This window comes from Agelaius phoeniceus, chromosome 5, assembly GCF_051311805.1.
Source record: "Agelaius phoeniceus isolate bAgePho1 chromosome 5, bAgePho1.hap1, whole genome shotgun sequence".
NCBI classification, from domain to species: Eukaryota; Metazoa; Chordata; class Aves; order Passeriformes; family Icteridae; genus Agelaius; species Agelaius phoeniceus.
This window is the reverse complement of record NC_135269.1, coordinates 8,602,162-8,628,519: the sequence shown is the minus strand read 5'-3', so window position 1 is coordinate 8,628,519 and position 26,358 is coordinate 8,602,162. Positions and strand designations below refer to the sequence as shown.

General features: G+C 40.5%; 1 protein-coding gene across 1 annotated transcript in view; it reads left to right on the top strand.

Moving 5' to 3' along the window:
- The window catches only part of LOC129119948 (potassium voltage-gated channel subfamily KQT member 1-like), a 409,925-nt gene that overhangs the window by 221,990 nt on the left and 161,577 nt on the right, over positions 1-26,358 (top strand). The window contains exons 13-16 of the mRNA XM_054632193.2: positions 1,449-1,524; positions 5,050-5,144; positions 6,127-6,167; positions 13,471-13,532. Coding sequence (XP_054488168.2) covers positions 1,449-1,524; positions 5,050-5,144; positions 6,127-6,167; positions 13,471-13,532 — 274 coding nt within the window. The remainder of the gene's footprint in view (positions 1-1,448; positions 1,525-5,049; positions 5,145-6,126; positions 6,168-13,470; positions 13,533-26,358) is intronic.

Sequence of the window (26,358 nt, the reverse complement as noted above, 5' to 3'; positions counted from 1 at the left end):
TGCTGATGGTGTACAACAAAGGTAGTTCTTCAGTCATGCTCACCCTGCTTTGTCTCCTGTGTGTTTGCATGTGTGAGTGTATTTATGTGAACAACTGCATGGATATACACAGATAAATGAAATATGGGCATATAGGCAGGGCAGACAGCTATTTATGCTTGTATTTAATGCTATTCTGGGACTTGAAGTGAAAAGAGCAAGGAAAAGCTACTGAAAGCTTATGTTAAAAGCCTGTGGCTATGGCATCCTCACCCAATCAGAAGCTCTTAGGCACAGGGTGGGATTATTGGGGTACCAGGAGTTGGATTCAGTGATCCTGATGGGTCCCTTCCAGCTCAGCATATTCTAGGATAAGCACTGTTTTCCCCAAAGAATAATTATAAAAATGAATTAGTATGCTAATTCTTACAACACAGTCCCTGCTTGTTTAACCTTTATTTCCTTCAGTTTGAAATAATCCACTGTAACCTTTCCAATTTTAAAGACTTTGTCTCTAAACTGTGGCACCCAAGTAGGTGGTCAAGCCAATACTTCCTTTCCCCAGCCAGACACACTGGGAAGAGGCAGCAGATTGTGTTTTCAGAAGATTCTTGCTGGAAAGCTTTCCTGGGATTATCATCACATGTCAAGGATGGTGTCCATATAAAACATAGATTTCCCAACAATACAACTTCCTTGGAAAGAAAATTTTGTTTTCTTTAGTTCACTTACTTTGAATGAATAAAGGAGTCCATGGGGAAGGAGTCAGTCCTTCAAGAAAATGCTCATTCTTATAATTAGCATGTTCCTGCTTCCTCTCTACCCTGCCAAAATTCACCATAAAGAAGAGGTGTGGTAATTAATTGCCTGCCAAGTGGTACAATTAATGTTCTGCAAATGCAGGATACTCTAGGTGAAGTGATACAGCTGAGTTATAAAATGTCCCATTCTGTGTTTGGATACCAGTACAGACACACACACGTGTGCTGAGAGGATATGCTGTGTTCATTTTTATTTACTTTTTTTTAGGACACTTTGATTTTTCTTTCCTTCAAAGTAGGAAGGAAAGGGATTTTTGAAGGACTTAATTTCTGTGCAATAGAGCTCAGTAAATGCAAAATAAGGAATGCAGTCATGGTTCTAAAAACATTTAATATTCTTCAAACCGATGCCAGTTGTGTGCATTGACAGTAATCCTGTCTAATCCCTTCCACATGTATTATCTTTGTACACCTGCTTTCATTGTCTCACTTATCAGTTTTGAATACTTAGAACCACAATTTGCAGGAAGGCAAAGCAGCAGAACAAAGCATCCACACACTGACAGCTTGCTACACTGCAGTTTTGCATTGTAAAGATAAAACACAGTTGTACATTTCGGTGCTTGGAGTCAACATCTTCCATTGAGACATTTTTCCTCCCTCCTGCCCCCCCAGCTGATGTCTGTCTGTGTTTGTGTTCCTTGGCAGACTGACTGAAGCACACAGAACAGCTGTGAAAGTCATCAGGAGGATGCAGTATTTTGTGGCCAGAAGGAAATTTCAGGTAAGCAGCAGGATCAATCCCAAGTGCATCTCGTGAGCTCGCGGGACACCGAAGGCGTTCTCAGAAGCAACTTGTCTTGGTGAAGGTGGTTGTAACAAGTCAAAGGTGTTCTTGAGGTTCTTGGGCTCACACCTTTTGTGGATTTTTTAATATCAGTGATCCATGGATGTAGTATGCTAGAAACCCCTGACTTTGAGAAGTCAGCATCATTATTTTTACTTCTCTTTTTTTACTGCACTTGTGTTTTGGGCTTCTGCTTGTTTCACTGACCAATACTTACCCATCCACTAACAGAAGTGAAGAAAACACTGGTGTTGGAGTGAAAAAACCTCCATCAGGGTGTCTGCAAAAATACTGATCATAACAAGAATGTTATCAATCATCTGATCAATTAAGGAATGTTCAGTCCTGTGCTGTGTATGGCTGACAGATCAATAAGCTTTACTGATGAGTGCTGTGGGTGCAAAGTTGCTTTCACTGGTGTGACTCATGTTTCCAAATGTATTTCCCAGAAAGGGACCTCATAGGCCATATTTTATAAAATTGTGGAGTATCTGCTGTCTGGAAATTTGCTGTCTTTATGAAATGTTCAGTTAATTTTCTCAATCAGGTTACAAAGTGCTCAAACTGAATATGCTGCATTGAAAATACTGTTTCATTTTGCCTGTTTAGTGAGACTTATTATGATAAATCTTGTTTGGGATGTGATTCTGAAGTCATCATTCTCATCATCCATGGGCTGGAAATGCCATGGAAATGAAAAATTAACTTCTGGACTGATTTTCAAAGCCCTCGTTATTTCCATCTCATGTTCATGCTTTTTTTGTCTGAGAGGATGCACTGCAAGTTAATGGCCTTTCATAATCCTTTTGAAGAGGTTTTAAGAAAATAAATCATAAAAACTACATTTCAGGGAAGTTTGATTAGAGCTGGGCACTTAAATGCATAGAAGTATAGAGGATAGAAGCCTGAGATAACATCCCAGCATTCAAAAGACTCTAAATTAGGGCAGATAGAACATCTTATATATTTCCTAATCCCTTGCAAATGTGTATCTTCAGATAACCCTACTTTTGAAGGAGGACTAGAACTCAGTTTGTTAAACTCAGCAAAAAACAGGAGAGCAGGATTATATTGTAAATATACCAGAGAGATAAGCACTATGGGAAATAAAAAAAAAAAAGGAAGAAGAAAATAGGGACACTAGTTCTGTAAAATCAAATCAGTTTATAAATGAGTTAGGATAAAAATTAGGATATTTCAAACCACTAGAGACCTAATGTTCTGGAGCTGTGGAGCTGTCAGCTAGTGGCAGTCATGCCAAACCTTAAAAACTGAATTTCGTCAATTTATGGAGAGAATTCTGTGAGTCAGTGACAGGGTAGAAGAAGAAAAAGAAAGAATAATCTTTTGTTCCTTCCTTTCTGGGGGCCCTGAAATAGAGTTTATAGAACTCTCAATGCTAATTAGATTTTGGAAGTTCAAAGCTGGGTAATATTATTTAGTGTTGCATGCTAAATGTGGAATACTGAGCTGAAATGGCCAGGATTTGGGATTATGAACAGAATGAAAGTCAAAGGAGTTGTTCAAGTGCTGCTCTGAAAGCCCATTACCACCTGGCTTCAGTTGTATCATTCTAGCCTTTCCTAATAAAAACATGACAGGGGATTTTGCCAAAGTTTGGCAGGACATAAGATGCCCAGATCTAAATCTTTATGGAAAAAGAGGAGGAGAAAGTGGTGAAAGCTGGAGGGATTTTTTTACTCAGCTTCAGAGAGGACTCAGGCAGATTGCAGCTCTTTGCAACTGTAGGAGCTGATGGTTTGCTAAAAGGGATAACTGTCAGAGGACTTCTTTTGAGGGGGAAAAGAAATTTCACTGGGAAAGAGTAGAATTAATTATGCACATAGTAGCCCGTTGGGGAGAGGGGAGGGAAAAGCTCCCCAGCACATCCAGGCTGTGCGCCATGCTCGGTGTTTAAATAGAGTGTCCAAAGGAAAGGACACGGGATTTAGCCAAAATGCTCTCCAGGCACCCCCCCTAGTCCATCTAAAGAGTGATACTGGCATTGCTTCTCGGGGTGAAGACAATAGGCTGCTTTTCTGGCCAGAAATAGTGATGTGTCAGCGTCTGCAAAATGTGGAGCTGGGGAAGGGGGAGAAAAAAAACCCGACCGAAAACCGAACGATAAGCTGAAAGCTGAAACCTCTTTCCCTCACAAAGGCTCTGCTCCCAAATGCACTCAAATGCACACACACACACCTCCAAAGCCACAACTCTTCTGAAAGTATTGGTGCAGGTAAGTGCTGTGTGCAGGGAAGGCATTTTGTCACGAAGAGCTCTTGCTTCTTCATTCACTTCACAGGATTTGTTTCCATTCCAGTTCCATGCTTTCATTTGAAATTTCTAGGATTGTGTGGCAGCCTTCCAAGCATGACTCCAGCACATACTGTAGGTGTTCAATGCATGTGTGCAGTGGTGCATGCTAATGGCTCTGGCTGAGGCTGTGACAGAGTGCAAACAGACAACAAGATGACTAATGAGCTGTTTTCAGTAATTTTCAATTACTAGATTTGCAGTTTACCTTTGCTTTTTTCTCCCCCCCCTTCTTTTCTTGAGTCAGAGCCAAAAAGGGAGACATTTTGCCCCACATTTCCCATAAGGGTTCTCAAAATGCTGGTCTTTCCAACAGGCCATGATTTGCATTGATACCTCCCCACGCACGTTGATTTTACTTGCTAAAATATTACCATGCTGCACTCTTTATAACCACATCACTTTCTGCAAATTCTCCAGACTTGTTTCGAAATTTGGCCACAGTAGTTGCAACAAGCAACCAAAGCTTGGCAGAAGCACCTGGATTCTAATTAGGATGGGAATATAGCTGGGCAGGTGGGAGTGTTTTCACTCTCTTGCAATTTTTTATGTGTCCTTTTTTATTTTAGTTTCACCTTTTTTTTCTGATCTCAAAGGTATCACGAAAGACAAAGGAGGACAAACAAAACCCACGTGCGTCAGTCTCCTGACTTATGCAGAGCATCCGTCTTCCCTGTTCCTCAAGCAGCAATATTTCTGTCACCAGACATCCCTGGTCTTCAGAGATGTTTGATTCTGGGTCCAAGTGCTCTGAGCTGGGCCAATCCCTGGGGTTCAGTCCCCTGATATTATGATTAACACGTGGCTTTGGAAAGAGCCGGGAGATACTGCACATGGGAGTCTCAGATAAATTATCCATCTTGGGTTTGTGTTTCCCAAATACACTGTGAAGGGCTAATATTTTGCTCAGTATGGAGTAACATGAAGACATGACTCTAACTGACAGTAATAGGAATCGCTTGGCTCCGTCTCCACTACAAATATTCACTCCCACAACGGCTGCGTTGTTTTTTTTTTATTCATTACAACAACTGTTGCAAAATGGCAGGCGAATGGGCAGATAAAAAAATAGAATGAAGGCCTGTCTGAAGTAGAAATCCAGTTTGGCCAATGCTCACCTTTCAACTTGCTGCCTGCCTCCTTTCCCAGCAAGCTCGGAAGCCGTACGACGTCCGTGACGTGATTGAGCAGTACTCCCAAGGACACCTCAACATGATGGTTCGCATAAAGGAACTTCAAAGGAGGTAGGCCCTGTCTACCTCATGAAATATCTGATTCCTCTAGTGCCAGCTGGCTTTAGGAGAGATGTGTTCTTAATGAACAGTAATTGTCCAAAATTGCAAGCACAACAGGGAGCACAATATCTGGAGGATTTAACTTGGAGCCATTTTTAACCCTTTTTATGACCAAGTTTACAATTAGCCTTTATTCTCCTCTCCTTTTTCTCCAAGTGGAATTAAAAGAAATGAAGGTGCATGCTGTGAAGTTTATAGTGTGATCCAAGCTTTTCTGTCTTCTTCTTAGAAAAGGAAAACTTTTCAAATAATGATTTACCTTTCTGTTTCCACTCTGTGGTTCTCCACAACTGAAAGAAATCTGTTTCGCTTGTGCTGCACTATCTGGAACTTTTCCCTGCCCACATTCCTCCATGCACATGCTTTCTCCAAGTTTGGGGTTTGCAGCCGAAATATTTTGCCACAAAACTATTCTCTTCTGTTTCAGCACAAAGTGCTTTTCTCTTTACAAATTAATGCTGTGGACTGGGACACCAGAATGAACTCCCCTGGCCCTTAAATTAAATGAAAAAAAAAATCCTATTGAATGGAATCTACTGTGTCAACATATACAGATATTAAATCCGCCTGCATGAGGCTTTAGGAATAGTTGCAAATGTTATTAAGAAGTCATTCTGTTTGTATAGTCTTTGTTATTAGATTACATAGGACACAGGAGAACTATGTTTTAGTTACAACTTGAAAGTCTGAGAAATATTAGTATTCACAAAAATAGCAATAATAATATGGTTTGATTTTGGAGGAAAAACTCTTAAAGAGCTAAACTGCTGACTGTGTGTGCAGAAAGTCATGCTAGTCTCATGTTTTTGCTTGTTTTGGTTTGGGTTTAGAGCTACTGTAAATTCTCATGTAAATTATGCTCCCGTGCTTAGCAACGGAGTTTAAGTTGTTTGGTAATTGATCTGCTGGTAATTTTCTGTTTGCTTCTCAGGTTGGATCAATCCTTGGGAAAGCCAGGTCTTTTCCTCCCAGGTATGGTGACTGTATTTTATGCAAAATTATTATCTCCATAACTTTGGGAACATACCCTTGGCTACAGTAATGTGGATTTATAATGCAGGCAATCATACACTAATGTAATTCTGTTAATAAACCCTAGAATGCCTGTGTAAAGAGAAATACATTTCATTCAGGTGGTAGGGGAGTAAGTGGAAATTAAGAATAAATATTAAAATGTGTATTTGAACATGATGAGATGGAAGTATCCTGAGGGAAATCCTTCTACAAAAATAGTCTTTCTAAATCTTTTGGTCTGGGCCTGGGATTACAATATATGTTTATTCCACTTAAAAAGGTTTCTTCCTTCCTGAACTCATGTCCCATATTCACAACTGACTTGGAGCACAACTTAGTGTGGCAAAGTAATTTCAGAGCCTCGAAAACATGGCATGTTGTCAGTGGTTAATATTATCAGAACAAGGAATATCATTCAAAACACATTTTCAACATCTGATTGCTGCAGAAGGCTCAGTAGTACAATCCTTTTCCCCTGTAGCTGGTTTTGGACCACAGGAAAAGAATCTGTCAGCTTGAATACTTCTATAAATATTTATGCATGGGATTTCATTCCACAATGTGCGAGCTAAATTTATGGAAAAATGTCCCTTATCTCCAAGAATGTATTATTTTATTTCAAGTACAGCATTACCAAACTGAAACTGCAATTTGTGCTTGAAAAGACTGGTGTTAGAAGCACTTTTTATCAAGCAGTTTCTGGTTTCAGAGGAGGTGAATAATTAGAAACTCATTGTAGAATTATGTTCTGAGAGGTTCAAGAAGCTGAAGATGTTCAGGAAATTTGGTCTCACCAAATCTTGAGTCAAAAGGGTCACAGAAACCACTGGGAGGGTCTTAGGTGAGCCTGTGGCTTTGGATAAGGGCTGGAAAGAATCTGCAGTACCAAGAATGGAAGAGATAGAATGGTGGTTAGGGATGCAGAAGCTGGTGAGCTCAGTTAGGGGGTTGCAAGACCAAAACCAGAAGTTATTTGATCTAGCAGTTATTTTATCTAAACCCTCCACAAATCCAAAAATAAGATAAGTGGTTCCAGAGAAATGGTGTGCAGAACTGAACCCAGAGTTAGTTTGCAATTACTCCTGATGTTATCCAACCCAACTTTACTCCCAGGATTTTCCAAGTGGTGAACAGTGAAAAGTGGATGGAGTATTTGTTTTTTTGGGGTGAAAATAGATGTTTGTACTGTCCTTCTCTAGAAAAAGGGTTATCCCTGAGTTTCCCTCAGAATGCATGGCTTATTCTACATTGAACATGGATTTTTTATATAATACTTTTCCAGGCATTGCTAAAATCCTCATTTTTTAACTGTATGGGTGTTTCCCCTAGACTGTGTTATTTTTGTACTGATGACAAGCAAAAAAGAAATGACAATGCAAAGAAAATTAAACTGCCAAGGAGAAAAACATGAAAAGAATTTTTCTTTCCAGCTCCTTTTATTTTTTTCCTGTTTTATTATACTCCCATTCAAAGAATCTTAAGGTCTGATTCCAAGCCCGTTGAAATGAACGGGAATCTTTCCAGTGACCTCAGTGGGGTTTGGATCAGGTTTTTTTATTGAAAAGTCCCTGTTGTGGACTTTGATAATATTATATAAAAGCAATTGCAGCCTGTCTATAGTATTATTACTTTTCAAAAGTGAATGATGTCATAAAAGACCCAGAATCTGAATTTACTGGAAGCAATTATTGTTATTTTTCAAGTTAGTTTCTCTGAGATAAAAAAGCACTAAAAGCTGTGTTAAAACAAGATAAGGATACGAGAAGAGAATAAAAGCCATGCTGGGTCAGAGCAGTCCTGACTCCAACGGGGCCAAGAGCAAGGTGCTTTGGGAAATGTGTAAAAAAAGCCTCCAGCCTTCCTGTCAGCTTTCAGCCCATTGCACATTAGAGGTTTCCTGACAAGATTGCAGTGTATTTAGTCTCCAAAATGGTTTGTCCTCAACGAACTTGCTTAATTATCCCTTTAAACTTACAATATCTGACCTATTTTGTACAGAGAATTCTAATAATTCCACCTTCACCTTTGCATATTGGGAAGAATTCTCCCTTTTTGCTTGTTTTGGTCTTGGCATCTCCTCCCTTTCTTTTAAACTCTTTCAAGCAGGAGCGCATTTAAAAACACTAAGATAATGAATCAATATTCCAAGGACCTGGGCCCTACTTTTATGAGTATAATCAGAAGACTCTCTCTGAATATACTCAAAATTTCATTGGAAGCCTGTCCCAGTGTTCCAGGGGACACAATTTTGTCAGATGAAACAGATTCCTGTCATAATAAACATAATGGAAAGTGTTGATGTAGAGGGAAAGAGCATATTAATTGAATTTATGGAATCAACAAAGTAGCCACATACAGTAATACAAATAAAGAGTGTCATGCTTGACCTTCACTGCACACTATGGAGTTAACTGCTTTTGAATGCAATTTTTGAGACTTACTACAGCTTTTCAGGGGCAAAGGTGAAGAATAATGCCAAGGTAAAACAAAAGGTCCAGTGTTTGGGTTCAGAAAAGTACACAAAAAGCTGATGTTTATCTGCAGTTTATCTGAATCTCTTGGTTCTGCATGACACGGGTGGGAATGCCTGAAGAAAAGGGCTTTCTTGCAAAATTTTGACAGTTCCATTGTTTGGTTTTTTTTGCATAAAGTGCCACCTAAGCTTTTGGATACTTTTTCCTTCCCATCTGTTGAAAAGAAATTGGGTCACTGTATCTTCTAAAGCATAATAAATATGCTCAGCCTAAATTTTATCTTTTTTAAGTCAATTAATATTTAAAATGAGAGATGCCCATGTTTCTGCAGGAACTGATTTATCCCACCTCTCCTGGAGATGAAAATATTTTGGCAGTTTACTTTTTAGGCTGTCCAAAGGAAATTACAAGTGCCTGATCCAGGACTATGCCTTACCTTTTTTTAATTTCTTCTACCAATCAGCTGCAAAAGGCTCTGACTGACAAAAAAACAGACTCCAAATAAAAGCTGCCATGACTGAGGCAACTTTGTTATTTGCTATTTTTGGGGTGTGAAGGGGCAGTCCAGACCTTCTTTTTCAGCAACATGCACAGTTTACAAACCTAAGAATCCAAATAAGCTCATCACAATCATCCCTGCAGGGAGCTTTGGCAGAGCTGGAGCAAACTCAGGTCCAGAAGGTTGCATTTGCACCCAGGTAGCCAAAAGAAGGCAGCAGTGCCTCCTGGGGGGACTGTTCTGCTTTCTGAGATACCTTTTACAAAGGTGTCTTGGCTTGCAAAGACAGGTGTCTGCTAAGGAAGGCAGGAGCCTCCCCTGAAATGGAAAATGTAAACCCTTTCCCTCCAAATTGTTATAAATTTGAAATTAAGGGGCTCTCAGGCAAAAATATGGAAGCAGGAATAACAGTTCTTTATTAGGGAAGAAAATAAAAAGATAAAATAAATAATGCAGTAATACAAAACAACACTAACAGAGTCAGAACCCAGCCTGACACCCTGTGGGTCAGGGTGTTGGCAGCAGTCCCATTGGAATTGTGGCTGCAGTGTCAGGGGTGGTTCTGATGGAGCAGGGATCCTGTAGAAAGGTGCAGTCTTCCTCTGAAGACCCAGTGGAAGAGGCAGCTGTTCCTCTGGGAAATCCAGTGGAGAAGCTGTGCTGGTGTTCCAGGATCTCAGATTTTATCCAGGTAGGAATGCTTGGCTCCTCCCTCTGGGTAGAGCATCTCACAGTGGGTTGCTGTAATTCTTATCAGTCATGCAGTGGCATTCAATGGCCTGTTATCAGCAGATGCCTCCCCAGAGGAAGGATTGGTTGTGGAAGAGATAAACAAAAAACTGCCCAATTAACAGAAGATAATTGCCACACCTCTAACAGCTGGCAAATAGAATTCATCTTGCCTTGCAATCTAGGACAAAAGGTTTGAGGTGTCTTCAGCAATCCAGAATATCCACTCAAATTCCCCATTTTCTGCTTAAAAGAAGCTGACAGCTTTCAGAAAAATCTGAATATTTTTGAATTAGCTCCCTTCTAGCTGTGTAAAAATCAAGGAAGGACTCTTGCTCTATAAAGCAAAGTCGTTTCCAGCTTTTACCTTTTTCAGACCATCTCTCTGCAATTCATTCACTGTCCTAAGAGTCCTCATAAATACTTTTCCCTAATCAAAGGAAAAAAATTATTTTCTTTTAAATTTGGTATTTTCTGATGAGATATAGCACACTAACTGTGTGAAAAAATAAGATTAGGGTGCCATTCCTCCTTTGATTTGCTTTCTTCCTCCTGCTCGTATCAGTTTATGTTATTTACATCATGTGCTTCCATCTAGGGAAAGAATTATTATCTCTTGAACTGCTGTGAAGCAAACCTAAAAAGCGTTTGAGGTATTTTGTTGGGTTTTATTTTTGATTTTTATGGCTGGTTTTTTTTGGGGTGTTTTTTTTTTATTTTTTGTAAGAGGCATATCTTGTTCTTCACTAGAAAAATAGATGGGCCAGCTTTGTGAAAATATTTGGAAATTAATATAGGATTGTGTTGTTTGAAAGTAGAATACTCAGGAAGGCAAAGACTTCCAGGGAAGAAATGTCCATATTAATAAATATATGTTATTATTATTAATCTGTATTAACAAATATTCAGTCTCCTGAATTAAATGCCTATTGCTTATTTACTAGTATTTTCTTGGATTCAAATCTAAGTATATAAAATAATGGGTTTGTATCATACCAACCATGTGATGCAAGATGTTTTTGATTGTTTTTTTATTTCTGAGATAAAATTTTCCCTTATGTATTTTCATCCAGTTGTAAATAATTGTGCTTCCTTTCATCCTTTGTCTCTGTGCCTTTCCCATAAGTGTTACAGGATTGCTTAGGTGATCTCTGTTTTAGTGCACCCAACACAGAGTAAAAACTCAATTCTAAAAGGAAGTTAGTTTGGATTACAAAGTGAAGACTGGAGAAATTCAGACATTTCATATTTATAGTTGACCATGCAATCTTTTCAACTCTGTAAAAACAATCTAATGATGGAGGAAGTCTGAAATCATCTATCTAGAAAAGACTCAAGAGAGAAACAAAAACATGAGATAGAAATCACATGTGCTGGAGCAACTTAATCTGAACTTGTGCCCTCCCTCCTTAGCCCGGTGTTTGGTGAATTGTGCACACATCACATTTACTCTTAAAGATGGTCTCTATGAGAAGGAAATGTTTGTAAATTAGGGCTGGATGCTGTTCCCCATGGAGGCTGATAAGAAACGGGCGAGGATCACAGTATTTTGTGTCTTCCAGGGCCTGTGTGCCAGCACAGGGGTGCATGAGACACAGCTCCCTCCTTGTGCATCATTCCTTCCACTTCTGATTTCCACATCTTAGGGCAGTGCCACATGCCACAATGCAGCTTCTTACTGCTTATCTGCTCCTTATTTTCTTTCTTGTTCCACACAGCTTTCAGGAATAACTAAAATAAGAAACACTATTAACTTGCTTTGAAATATCTTGGTGATTACCTGAAGGATGGAATTAGAGCTAGTGAGGAAATCATTATTTTATTATTTAAAAAAAGAAAAAGCTTTTTGAAGTATTTCTTCAGGTTTGGGGGACTTTTTGGGATTAGACCTAAACAAAAACACTATCTGCCCACTGCTGTTCAAACCACGTCCCAATTTAGAAATCTTAGAAGTGATGGCTTTTTTGTGATATATATACTTTGAAAGATGTGTTTACAGATTTATTTACTAGAAAGTAGACAGCAGAGCCAACTATTTCATTTTAGGCAGAGATGAACACAGAGATAAACTTGAGCCTCAGCCACTTACATTTTAAGAAGTTTCTGAGGTTGTGAACGATGAATAGTACACATGTATGAGCCAAGCTGTGTCACTTACTGTCTGCCCCACATTTTCTATCCTGACTTTATTTGCTCCTGCAGGTTCTCTGGGGAAACACTTCTCTTTTCTAAGCCTGCAAAGAGCTGCCAAGGGTGCAGGACATTTTAAAGGAGGAGAAGGAAAGCACAAATTGCTCTTGCCAGCACTGTTTTGCTGGGCTTCCTCTGGGTTGTGATATGTGCAGCACAAGTTACCTTGAGGTGAACTTTGCTGCAAACAGATCACTAAACATATCCCATAGCAAATATAAATGGTAAAGCAAGTAAGACTCCCTGAGAAATCCAGGAATGTGATGAACACACACAGGCACTCACTGTGAACTCTGGTATGGTGTAAATTTATATCTCAGCCTATCTTCCTTCATATCTCAGCCTTGCTCATGCCCTCAGAAAAATTGACTTAGTTAGCTTTAAAAACCAGACCTTAAGCACTCATGAAAATGGAGCAATGCATGAAAAAATCAGGAGTAATTACTCCAGGTATTGGAAATATACTTTAGTAGAGGAAAACATCCAACTTCCATTGGCATCACCTTGCAAGTTATTTCTGTATTGGACTGTGGGTTTAACTGGTGAATGTTGTCTCAAAACTCAGAATACGTGTGGGTTTGTGCTTCATTTCCTGTGCATAACACCCCTAAACTATGTCATTCCTTAGCAATAGATCCTGTGAGCTGAAAAAATGGACCCCATTTTCCACAGTTTTCACTCTTGGCTCCCAGTCCCACCCTTTGCAGTAGAATGTGTAACTGGGCTTTACTAAGCAGGCCTCATAAAGAGTAGGAGGAAAAAGGAGGATGCAAGAGCTTTTCCCAGTGTCACTCCTTTGCAGAGAGGAGATGGATGGATGGATGGATGGATGGATGGATGGATGGATGGATGGATGGATGGATGGATGGATGGATGGATGGATGGATGGATGGATGGATCTCTGCCACTCTAGCCCTTGAACCCCTGGATATGCTGCCTCCTAGACCTGCAGCCCCAGTTGAAAACTATTCTGATTTCTTTATATACAGCAAGTTTACCTTGCTCAGGCCAGTAATATTTGAAATAGCAGGTGGGCCAAGGTACCCTACCCATTCCATCCAACTACTGAAACAACAAAACAATGTTACTCCAGACTCCATCTATGCCCCTTCATGTCCACAGACTACCTCTACCAAGGTCCAAGTTGCCCTTTACACTAACTCAATCTTGTCAGTCTGACAAACTAATTCCCTTCTCTCCAGCCATTCTATTTCACTTGTTTAGTTCTTTCTTGTTATGTTCATGTATTTTATGCTACCCTATTATTACCATTTTTTTTTCTCTTTGCTGTGAATACCACAGATATAATTCATAGTTTGAATTTATACTCCACCTAATGAATGTCTCTTTTTTATTCTTCTTTCTTTAGAAAAAGGGGTAGACAAAGGATACTACAGTATAGGAGCCAGACTGATCCGGCTGGAGGATAAGGTAAGTGCATGAAAGCTTGCATTTTTTTTTCTGAGCAATGATATCTGATCTAGAGACCTGCAAGATAGTATCTTGGCATGATTTACTTTAGAATTACAGGGCTCCATAATAATGAATAATATCCTAATTTTTTGTGAGGGAGTTGACGAAGTTTCATGTGTGTGTTGTTCAGCATTAACCATTTGCCTGCTATGCAGTCCTGGTTCTTGTTTGCAAAAGGAGCTGCTTTCAAGTTGAAGTCAAACCACACACCTTGTATACAAGTGCTGTGAACTGGCTGGTGTTTGTCACACAAGAATTAATGAATTAAACAGAAATGTTAGTGTCAGGAATCTTTGTGACTAGCAACAGTTGACACCATGTTTACAAATCCTGAGATTCTTTAATGTTTACTGCATTTTTCCCCCTGTGCAGTTACCTTTGCACATTTTCTGCCCCTCCCTCACTTTCTTCTCTCCAGGAATATGTTCATTTTTGTTACTAATTAGAGTTACTTAGCAGTGTGCCCAAAGGCCAAAGCTCAGTGAGGTTCTATTGTCTTAGACCTCTTCCAAACATCCTCCAGAGCTTTTTTCCACTCAAGTGATAACAAAAATACAAGTTTTCTCAAAACTCAGACTCTATTTCTCTAACAGTGTTTTAGTCAGCTCTCTTACCTACCTCTAAAAGTTCATGTCCCTCAGCAGGGTAGTTTGTGTGGGCAGGAGCAGCAGAGTGGTTTTGCTGGAGGCATGTGATGGTGCTCAGACAAAAGTCCATTTCAATTTGGCATGTCCACTTTGTATCCTTGTCTCACTCAAAGCTGTCATGCAAATTCTCTTTTCACTTTTTTTTCTGGGGAAGTGAGGTGAGAAGGAAAGAGGAAAGAAACTTCTCATAACTCCTAAGAATTGTGCATCTTGCCAAAAAGCAGAAATTGAAATTAAACTAATAGAATCAAAAATCAAAATTTTAATGATGATTGCTAGGACAACATCAGAAATATGTGACACTGCACTGTCAAAGGACAGATTTTCTTTCATTTTTAGCTTTCTTGCACAGTGTCAGAGAATCAGCCTATCAGATAAAGACATTATCTGAGCTAATTTTAAAGTGGATTGATCCCTTGTGCAGCCACAGCTGTTCAAAGTGAAAATGGCTTTCATTCAGATTGCCTTACTCACTTTGAAAGAGATAAATTGCTCTCTGGCCTCTATATATTCTGTAAATTCATATCACAGCTTCATTCAGATTTCTTGAATGTGCATATAAAGAGAAACCCCCAATACAGATTGGAAATTTAGCAATAAAAGTATCTGTGATAATAGTTGGAGTGCTTTGAGTGAGAAATGCTGCTGGTATTGTAAATACCTCTGGAAGTAGCAGTTCATGGTCTCCTGACTTCCCCATATTTATGAAGAAAAGAGGTGAGAAAGTTTTTAGTGTGTCTGGCCTTGGTCCAGCTTTAGCACAATATGCTGTGGATTTGATCAATTTTATTTCAAAGCCTGACTTAGAGGGCTGCAGAGGCATCTTGGCATAAGAAGAGGAATGTTACAGGAGATGCAGGAAATGCTGCAGTGACTGATCTCTGATACCTGCTTGTGTTCTGACTTTAATTTAGGCGTGGTCTAAATAAAGTCAGTGCAACCTCAAGCCATTAGTGGGCAAGACCAAGCTGCTCTTTTGTTTGAAGAATTAAACTTTAAATTTTGCATGGGAACTGGTGAATTTCCCCTCTCTCTATTTATTGTTGTGGAGAAAACACATAGAAAAGAATAAAAATGTGTCAAGATGTTTTCCTAAGATGAGTCAATCATTGCAGCTTCCTTTTTGTTCTCAGACCAAAGTGCAAATGTAAAATAACTCAGAGGGAACCCAGGGCATTTGATCTTTTACTACAAATTACCATTCTTTCAGGTGTACAAGGCTTCAGTCTCATATCCCTGCTAAGTAAGTAGACATGGTACAGAAGAAGAGCAAATATTTGTTGTGTTGGTTTGCTTGAGGTTTTGGTGGCAAAAATTTGGGGGTTTTGGTTTGTTTGAGGTTCTTTTTGTGTTTGCATCTTTTTGGCACATCAGGCTAAAATACATCTGTTTACATAATGAATACAAAGTTAAGTTCCCAGCTATCTCTGTTTTAATGGGACAATAGAAACTACTGCATCCTGCTGTCAAACTGCTTCCCCTAAATCATTTTCCCATGTCTCATGGGCTCTCCTGCTCTAACAATTCACTGTGTAGTAACTGCTATGTGTCTAAATGTGAAACAATATTGGAATCAGGAAGGACAAGCTGAGTTTCAACCTCTGAGGAGAATAAATGAAGCAAGGGCATGTCTGACATCAGGCTCCAGCTGGTGGTGAAAAATGATCCCCCCCTTGGAACTAGAAAACCTTTGGGATCAACCTCTTCCCCCTGGAGAAATTATTTTAACATTCAGTCACCCAGTCTAGTGATGACAGCCTCCCAAAAGAGTGACACATCTGATAAAAGGACACATTTTTGGACAAAGGCCAGTTGGTGCAGACTGATAAAAATGCAGTGTGGATTTGAGAATGTTATCTGCCTAAATGAGCTGTATCAATAAGCAATGAGCACACCTCTGGTCCAGACTGACCTTCCCCACCAGCATTTTGCAGTTCAATTGTTTTAGCTGCCTCTCCTGAAGGGAATCAGAGTATAAGAAACCTATTGAGAGCTGTGTGCTGTTCTGCATAAAGCCATGATTACTCTTTTTGCAAAGTGAGGGAGAGGGAAGCAGACATTTCTGATGGTTAAGATGAACTCCATTCCCTGGAGAGGTTTGCTATTATTTAAGTAAAAACATGGCATTTGATGGACAGAAAGGCAGAGGCACAGGTCTCTGAAGGGGTTGCTTGGTGATAGGAAGAAGCTTTGAGGCAAAAATGTTGCAAAGGCACAAAGATAACAGCCTTCCATTCATGTGGCATGAGAGCACTGCCTGCAGCCTCTCTTTTGTGACCAAACAGGCTCCTTCTGGAAGTTTAAAGTAACAGGGAAGAGGTAAGAACCAGTTTGTGGAGGATGAAGTACCGTGCAACTCCAGCAGAAAAAAAAAAAAATTCTACTCCTTTTTTCCTTAAAGCATTGCAAAGCTGACTAGAAACAGGTAAAATGCATGGTGGTATCTCTCAGGCAAAAAAAAAATCCAAACCCCTTTTTGGCAACATCAGCAGTGTGCAGGGCTTCATTCCTCTCACTGACACAGCACATTGTATAGTGGGAGTTTGCCTGGAACACTTTTCAACCTGCTTTTCCTTGAGCAGGGCATAAAATTCTTATTTTGTTGTGGCCAATGTAATAACCTAGTGTGGTTCTTTTCACAAAAAAAAAACAAAAAAAAAACCCACTGAGATGTTTGGAGAAAGAACGGGGCTTCCTTCCCAACATGTGATGTGTGCCGTTTGGCCGACCCCTCCTTCAGCTCCATGGCAGGGTTTAATTTTATATTGTGGTATGTAGCCATTGACAGATCCTTTTGAAATGTATTAAGAGGGAGATTGGTTCCAAGATGATGTTCTAGAGCTGGCGTTAGTTTCTTTTCAAAATTGTAAACTAATGCTTCTTTATGATGAAATGGGTATTCTTTCTTTTCCTTTTCTTTTCAAAATTAGAAACAAAAATCATGGTGTGCTATGTCAAACTGCACGGCAACCTATAAATAAAAACAGGAGAGAAAAGAATCTGCAAATGAAAGGTTAGAAAGGACAGCTGTGTTGTCTTTGAAAAAGAAATCTATTAGGTATTTTTATAATTATATGGCAGTCTTTTTTATGTGGTATTTACAGTTATGATTTACGTCCATATTACCATAACTATTTCCATGCTTATAGACAACATGTGATAATGCTGAGAGCCAAAAGCAACCATTTGGTAGCATTTAAAAAATGCAGGAACACTAAGAGAAAACAGGGCAATAAAGCAAACCCTTCTGAGTTTTATCCATCTGAGTAATGCGAGCCAGGACAAAAATGTCATCCAACATAAACAAATGTAGAGGTTGGATTGTGGCAGTAAACTCTCTCTTTACCAATTTAAACACAACTTGAGTTGGGAGCTAAAAGGATGGGCTCAGAGAAGAGTGGTAACAATGGAGAGATGGATGTTGGTGAACCTGATTCCTGCTGTGATTACATCAGGAGTCATTAAATAGTAAATTATTTATCATGGCAGTGCCTGCAAGTACCACCAGCATGAAAAGCTGGTAAGAATTTCCATTCTAAACCCCTAATAATTTGTGAGTGGGGTGATGGGCATAACTAAAATGCATTTTAAAAAAATGAACAAAGAAGAAAAACAAAAGCCAAAAATTTGTGCACGATGAGTCAGTTGCAATATGAGCATGCTACGCTTTTGAGGTTTCAAGAATATGTCTGAAATAAACCCCTTTGTTAACAAAACTAGGTTTTGGAACCAAGGTGTTTGTGGGTTGTTTGCCCCCAGTTCCTTAAAGATGGAGTCATTCCATAACAGAAAGCTTTTCAGCAGGCTGCTTGCAGATGGGTGTTGTGTGGATTTTCTTAGGTCAAAGCCTTATCTCATTTACTCTGGAGCAGTCCAGCATAAATCCATTGACTCTGTGCCATAAGCATGATGTCATTAGAGTTTTATTTTTAATCTGTTGCTGAATTAAAACAAAAAAAAGTAAGAAAAAATTAAAACCCTGATGCCTCAAGCCAAATTGTGCTTCCATTTATGCCACTGAAGTTACTCAGGATTTATGCAGGTGTAAATGGCAGCAAACTTCTTAAATGGCTTTAACAAGATTCCAGCTCCTGTGTTCACATCCTGCTCATCAAGAGTGAATTCACAGAGATGAGGTGAAAGCAGAAATAGGGGCTCAAACATTTCAGAATTAATCTGAGTGAAATCATGTTTTCACCTATTATGACTAAGGGAATCTTTGTGGTATGCTGGGTATTGTAGAACTGAAATTGTGTTCTTGTAACTGAAACATCAAGATGGGCTTTTAATCTGCAAACAAAGTAATGAAAATTTAACTGCTGAGATCTCAGCCACACAACTTTTCTAGTCTGCTACTGACTCCTCAGTGCAGAGATGAACTATTGTAGTCCTGACTTCTTCTGACTCTCTGGGATGGGCTTATGCTTCTCAGATAAACCTTGTTCAGTACAGTTGAGAGGGAAAGGCTGGGTTTGAGCTGCCTGGTTTTGATGGTAATTTCTGAAGGATCAGGCAAAAATAAGAGCTAACTCTGATGCCCTTTCAAGTCAGAGAAGAGATAGATCATAAATTCTGAGGTATAACGGAAAGAATCCTCCCTCAATGCTTCCCTTATGTTTTTTGTTGTGGAGCTTTATCATATGTGGTATTTGGTAGCACCCTCCTATTATTAAGGTTCTACACCACTTTCCATTACAGAGCTCTATTTTCAGTTCCTTCCATCTTTGCCAAACTCCAGCCATCTGGGCTGAAATTCTCAGAGGCAGATGTCTGCCTCAGGCTGAGATCCTTTGGAAAATGTGTATGTCAGAGTGGGTCATCCTTTCTATATCACAGTAACCTGACCCACTGTGAGGATTCTCCCAAAAGTAAACATAAAAACATTGATGGAAAACACTTGAGCTTCTTCTAAATTTGAGCAAGAAAATTGGACAGAAATGGGATATTATCTGCCAGTCTTGGGACCCAGAGGCCTGATCCAAAACGTAGTGAACTCATCGGGAAGCTTTCACATGGATCAGGCCCTGATTTTTAATGGGTGAGGGAACAGAGAGTTTTGCACAGTGAACGTTTGCCAGGAGGCAATTCACCACCATAAATCAAATGTTAAATAATTCCAAAGCCCAATAAATGAGTGTGCAGATGGCAGTGTCTGCTCCCCAGGGATTGCACTGACTGGGATCCAGCCCCAACAGTTTGATCTCATTTAGAGCAGTCTCAAGGATTGCTCTGATTAGGCACTTGGTGCAGTCTTGTTGCTTCTCTGCTCTCTTGGCTGAAACGCCATTGGTGGGAGCAAATTCCCCAGGAATTTGCTGCCCAGGACACCTTGGAGCATGCAGGGCAGGAGTTTCACAGCCAGATGTGGCAGAGCAGCTGGAATCAGCTGGATTCAAAGCTTCTCTTTAGTAAGAAAAACAGAGAGTCACTTGCAGAAGAAGAACAAGTGCTCCTGGAGAAGAGCACATGGAGTAACTGTGAGCACTGAGGGAGAGAAAAACACCACAGTGACTTAGGGCTGCTGGGAAATACCACAGAAGGGAACTGTTAGAACATTGGGAATCTAATCCATTGGGAATCTAGTCAATATTGAGGCATCCAGCTGTTTAACCTGCAGGGAAAAGGTCCTGGAAATAGCGGTGCTGGCAGAGAAGGCTGTAGATGATGGGCCCTGTCCATGCCTTCCTGTCCTCCACAAAAACCTTCCCAGCATCACAACTGGCTTTGACCTACACAGAGAAAAGGTCCCTGAGCTTGGAGATAGTGATTTCCTGTGAGTTTTAGAGAAAATCAGTGCCTGTGTAGAGGACAGACACTCTGGAAATCCCCCTGCTCCCAGAACAGACTCCACTGTGAGTGTGGCTCTTCTCAGGCGCCAGAAAGTCCAGCCACAAATGGAGAGGAGTCACAGCTCTGCTGGTTCTGCTGCTTATGATGCAACAAAGTAATTTATTTACTATTATTGGGTGAAAAAAAATACTTTTAGAGTATTTTCGAGATTTTGACCTTATTTTTATAAAAAGTCTGATCCTCCCATTAAGACCTTTCACCTAAATGTCCAAAGAATAACAAAAATCAGATCACCTCCAAGTATTTTGCATCTGCTTTTTTACATTTTCAATAGGTTATTCTAAATAAACATAATGTTCTACATGATCCTGGGCCCCAAATCAAAATGCCTTTGATTAGCAATGTGAAACTGGAGTATTGTACCAATCCTCTTGGAAAAAAAAGTGTAAATGCATTAAGCCTGCCTTTTCTTATGAACAGTGTTGCGGTGTTTAAAAATTTGCTATTTTCTCATGGAAAAAAAAATCATTTGAACACTTTCTGCAACCTCCAATTATTATAGATGCTAAACAATTTCATTTAGAAAGCTTTATTCAAAAATGTATTCTGTAGCTGTTCTCTGTTAGTTATGCCTGTGCACTGCAAGTGCTACCCTTCCTACAGACAGGTTGAGAATATTTGTTTGGAATGTTTCTCCATCTGAAAATGACAATTTGTTTCCAATGGAACATTTTTTTGAGAAAGTGTCACATTCATGTGTTTTAAATCATGCACTGAAGGAAAGTGTTTCCAGTTTTCCACTTCAGAACGACTTTCTGAAAGTGAGGATTGGGGTGCAATACTCTTGATTTTCTGAGCATTTCAGTTAAACAGGTTTATTTCTAATTCATTTTTATGATTGAATTAAAGATGTTCCAACATCATGAAGAATTCATAGAGAACACAGATAAATTTTCTTATAGGAAAAAAAAATATTTTCCTCGGAATTACTGTAGCTATTTCACCAACCACATTTTTCAGATCAGTATTTTACAGGGCAATTTTTATGCTATTTGAATGCCATGTAATATTGACTTCTAATTCATCTTGATCAGGGAAAGTACACTCAAAAAAAAAAAAAAACCCAGATTTTTACTATTCAAATAGTTCCCAGACTAACAGTTGGATTTCTGTTTCATGCAAGAGCTGTGGTGCTGAATCAGAGCAAGCATCTGTTTAATCCTTGAGCTATTCATCCACTGATGGCAGCTGAGGGATGGACTAATTCAAGCCTAATTTGCTATAACTGGTCTCTGGGTGTTTGCAATGGATTATATGTAAGAAGCAATATGAAGAGCAGTGCTGTGCAAGGCAAGTTACAGGATGACAGCACTCTGTCAAAGAAAAGAAAAATGAAAACCAGAAAAAACTCACCAAGTCACTGCAGTAATGTGGCATTCCCTGATGTATTGGCTGCATCTAGGGAAGAGAACTTTCACTCAACAGAAAATTCATATATAAGACTGCATATAAAGGCTTATGATGTGAGGGAGAGAAAAACTGAAATACTCTTTTTCCCCCTGTATTTACCACCAACTTGTCCTTTTCAATGCATAGCTTTGAATTTTATGGAGCAGAAAAAAGCAAGCAGGCCAGTAATACATATTTCTACAGCATAATTACTTTTCCTACTAGTAAATAGTGTAGATAAAGTAAAATCACGTATTTCCTGTTGAGAAGTTTGGGTGTTCTGCAGTGTTTGAATCAAGCACATGTTAGCCAATGTGTCTGTTACACACTGCAGTCCTTTGAGACCAGGAGCAGTGGGTTTGAGCATAAGAGGGAGAGGTGGTGCAGAGCATCTCAGATCTCTTCTGGTCATGTGGGGACAGTGCTTAGCTTGTTACAGGCTCCATCCTCGAGTTTTGCATTTTTATGCAGTGTCAGAATACAACTGAATATTACTAAATCACTGAGCACTTTACCCAGGGGTTTGTTCATGGCATTGTATTTGAAGAACTGTGCTTTTCTTCTTTATGAGGGAGTGGTTTCTCCAGGCTAAAATGGCCATAAAATAAACTGTGTGTTGTGACATCAGGCCAGAGCCAGCATTCTGAGTTCAGTGGCTGTGATGCCATAAGGTGCCTTGGAAGCACAGGGTAGTTCATCTTGCAGGGGACCTCAGGAGGAGGTGTAGTCACTGCAGCATCCACCATCCCTGCTGTGGGTCTAGCACTCTGCTCCAGGAGTGCTGGGCAAGCTGTGGATGGACAAATGAATGCTACAGATGTGCTGACAAGCTGTCACAGAATCACAGAGTCATTTAGCTTGGAAAAAAACTCCACAATCATTGAGTCCAACCTGCGCCAGATCCCAGCCTTGTCACCCAGCCCAGAGCACTGAATGCCCTATCCAGGCCTTCTGAGACACCTCCAGGGATGGGGACTTCACCACTGCCCTGGGCAGCCCCTTCCAAGGCTTTACCACCCTTTCCAGGAAGAAATCTCCCTGATTTCCAACCTGAACCTCCCCTGGCACAGCTTGAGCTGTTTCCTCTTGTCCCTTCTTCCCTGGGGGCAGAGCCAAACTCCCCCCAGCTTGCCCCCTCCTGTAGCTGTAGGTAGAGATAAGATCTCCCCTGCTTTCTCTGGTTTAGGAGGTATCATCAAGGACCAAACTGGCAGGTCTTTATTGTTTCTGAGACCTACAGCCCACAGTTAGATGGCACACGTAGCCTCAGTGTTTTCAAAACCTGACAACTAGAAATACTGAAAATTCAGTCACATTTTCTCTTCTGAAAAAACACTAAGAAAAATAGGAGGCTATAACTGACTTAAAAAGAACTGTTTTTCGAGAGGTGGAAGATACAGCAAGGCATATAAAGCAACTTTAACAGGTGTGGAATAGAGCCAAAACAGTGTAATGTGAAATGTGGGATAGTACAGGGCTAGGCTGTTGCTGCCAGTCAGGTTAAGTGTCTGACCAGATCTCCCTCTGGACTGAGGATCTGGCTCACACAGCTGCCTTTCCTCTTCAGGAGTAGAGATTGCAGAGATTATCAGCAATATTATCACAAGTCTCCTACTACTCTGCACATTTCTTAAGGCTTCTGCATTTGGAGTAGTGCAGTTATGGGATGTTAAGGAAACTCCCCAGTCAGGCCATTCCCTCTGGGACTCTCTGGCAGTGGCACTCCCAAGGTCAGAGACTTTCTGGGGCTGAAGGCCCTTCCTTGGCCTGGCTCCCCACACCCCCCACTCACATCCCACCAGCTTTGCCATGGCAGAGGTGGCAGAGTCCCAGATGCCTCATTCCATAGAGCCACTTCTTCCTGGGGCAGTGACACAGAAACAGCCCAAGCTGCTGCCTCCAAGGAGGGACCCCAGCAGAGGAACCCCTGGGATTTTATCCCATCACAGTCTCCCTGTGGCCAGTGCCCATCTCCGTGTCCATCCACCTCGCTGCCATCACTTGTGTCCATCTCCCTTGTTGTCCAAAAGGTCGGCAATTCCCAGCTGCTGCTGTGTCTCAGTGTCCATTCACCTGGCTGGCTGTCACCTGCCTTTGTGCCCTTTGTCACCCCAAAGGTCAGCAGTTCATCCTCTTGTCCTGGGCTCCCACCCAGAGCTCAGCCTGTACTTGAGTCTGCATTTAAATCTGCATCTCAGCATGCATTTAAATCTGCATCTCAGCCTGCATTTAAATCTGCAGCTTGCCAGCCCAGCTACCTGCACCAGATATGTTCCTCAACACTGAGAATTCTTAAAATCAATTACTTCTAGCCCTTGCTGTGGACATACCCATGAAAAACAGAAATGCTGAAGCCTCAAAACTCCTCAAAATTCCCAAAAAGGAAGAGGATGAACATGAAATGCAGAGTGTGTATTTAAAATGTTAGGCTTATTAAGGCATTTTAATCGTACTGACTGTAAGTAGCTGTTGCAGACTCTGGTTTATATTCTTACACACTGTCCAGGGGAGGCAGAAAAAGCAGCTGAAAGGCCAAGTCAATGCTCAGAACTAGACCATCCTGGCCTCTCTGCCCTCATAAACCCATTGGCACCTTCCCTGCCCTGGGGAAATTTTGCAGGAGTTCAGGTCTCTCCCAAGCTCTGCCATCAGGACATACCCTAGGAGGCAGCAGAAGCCCACGTTCTTTCACAGCAGCTCAAAACACTTCAACCTCTTTAACTTTCCTCCTCAGCCTTACCACGAGCTGCCTGTTAATGTCAGTTTTGTTAGTGCCTTCTGAGGGCTGGGCAGCTTTGCACAGTTTATTGTCACCGTGGGTGTCTGCAGAGTTTCTTGAAGCCACCAGCAGCTAGTCTTGCCTGTGGCAGGCTGAGCCTGGAACTCATACCAAGATTGAGTGGGTGCCATGCAGACAGCATTTCTACCTTTGTGCAGTGCTTTCTCCACTCTGATAAAAAAGTTCTGTAGTGCCATAGAAAGAGGAATGTCCTTGATGAGTACCCAGGAACTGAAGCCCAGGAGTTTTTTCCCAGCACCACTTTACATACCTAATTAATCTGGGCAAGCCAGTTAGAAATAATTTTTCAAAGGGCAGGACTATAGCCAAAGAGTATGCTCACCATAAAGCCATATTTATGATTACCATTTAAATGGGATATCCATCTTCAGAAATGAAGGGCTGGGTAGGCAAGGCCACAGCAGTGCCCTCAGGACACACATTTCTGTGCCCCCCTTAGCTCTGACCTCTCCATTCACCCTCATCATTAAATCAGTGGGCAGCCGCCCCAGGGTAGCAGAGATGGCTGGGAGGTGAGGCCAGGGCAGGAGCAGGAGCTTGGGAAAAGGCAGCTTGACAGAGGAGAAGGGTGGAGGTGAAACAAGAAGTCATTCTTGCTGGATGTGGAAGTGGCAAACAAGTTCAATTTTCTTGGAGGATTTTGGAGCCTGAGCTCAGAATCTGCTTCAGGTGTCGCTGGAGGCTGGTCTTGCAGCCTTGCATGGCTGTGCCTTAGGCAGCAGGTTTTTGGTGTACTGGATTGTGGTAACTGTGTTTGCAGTAAACATATAGAGCTCTGGCTGATTCTTTGTAGTTTTTGCATCCTCATCTTTTTTTTATGGCTACTTTTTACACTTGATGCATTCCAGCCTCCATTTTTTAGAGTCTACAAAGAACTTAAATTGCTCTAGAAGTACTGAATATTGCTGTTATTTCTGACTGGAGCTTTTGCTAGGTACTCTCAGCTCTCCTACTGTAGCACATTCTGAACTCACTATCCAGAGGGAAAAAACTCCAAAAGAAAACAGTATGTCTGATGTTCAGAACAAATTTATTTCTAGCCCCAGCTAGAGGGGCTATTACTGATCCCTTGCAGGGATCACTGCAAGGGTGTCAGATCCTGGAGTCCCAATGAGTTTTACCCCGAGGTGGGATTGCAAAAATAGACCTCTGATCCTGTGTAAAACATGTCTTCTTGGGGGGTAAGATACTGAATGGTGACAGGAACTGCTGTAAAGCTAACACAACTTAAATATGTGGGGAATAGAGTACTCCATATGCTGCTGTGTGATTTCCTTCTTTGGCTTGGAAGGCAAAAACCCACTGCTTGTATTTGGAAGGCAAATTTCAATCCCCAAAATATCTTCTCTGAATTTACTTAATTTTACTGGCTGGTAGAGCAGGCTGACCATAGCTCAGCCTGGAGCACAGGTTATGTTTATGTCATTCAGTAGAAAACTCCCTTGTGTGAGCAGAATTTTGTTTCATTTTATTATTTTTTTCCTCCTCTTTCTCCTCCTCCAAGACTATACATACAAAGGGAGGTCACAAAATAAAAATAAGCTGTAGCCAGCAAAGTTCAGGGTTTGAAATAAAAAAAAAAAACCCCTCTGTATACTTAATAGAATTTCTTGTTAATGAGGTCATTTATGTCAGGGCAGGAAATGTACAAAATAGCACAGGATAGAAAAATCTAGACACTATAAAACACGCCAACAAATTTGGCACATGCATTACTCCCTTAATATGCCCCCAATGTAATCTATAGATCCCACAAGTGACCACACCATGTTTATGTATGCAAAAATTCCTATATATGTAGCACTCATAAGAGTAGCAATTTTACTAGTGGGAAAAGATTATTGTGGTCTTTTTATATAGCATATAGGTTTACTTAGAGTGAGTCCTTGTAGGAGAATGCAGGACCATGAAAAACTATTAAAATGTCATGATTATATTAATTTCATACTTAAAGGAATACTTCACTTTAAGCTATGGTTCCAAAATTACACTGCTCATTCATGATGTTTTTAATGTATAATTGGCTGCCTTCAAAAATGTCACAGTAGGAGGAAAAAAAAAATTCATTTTCCTTGGCGTGTGTACTGTTGCTATTCCT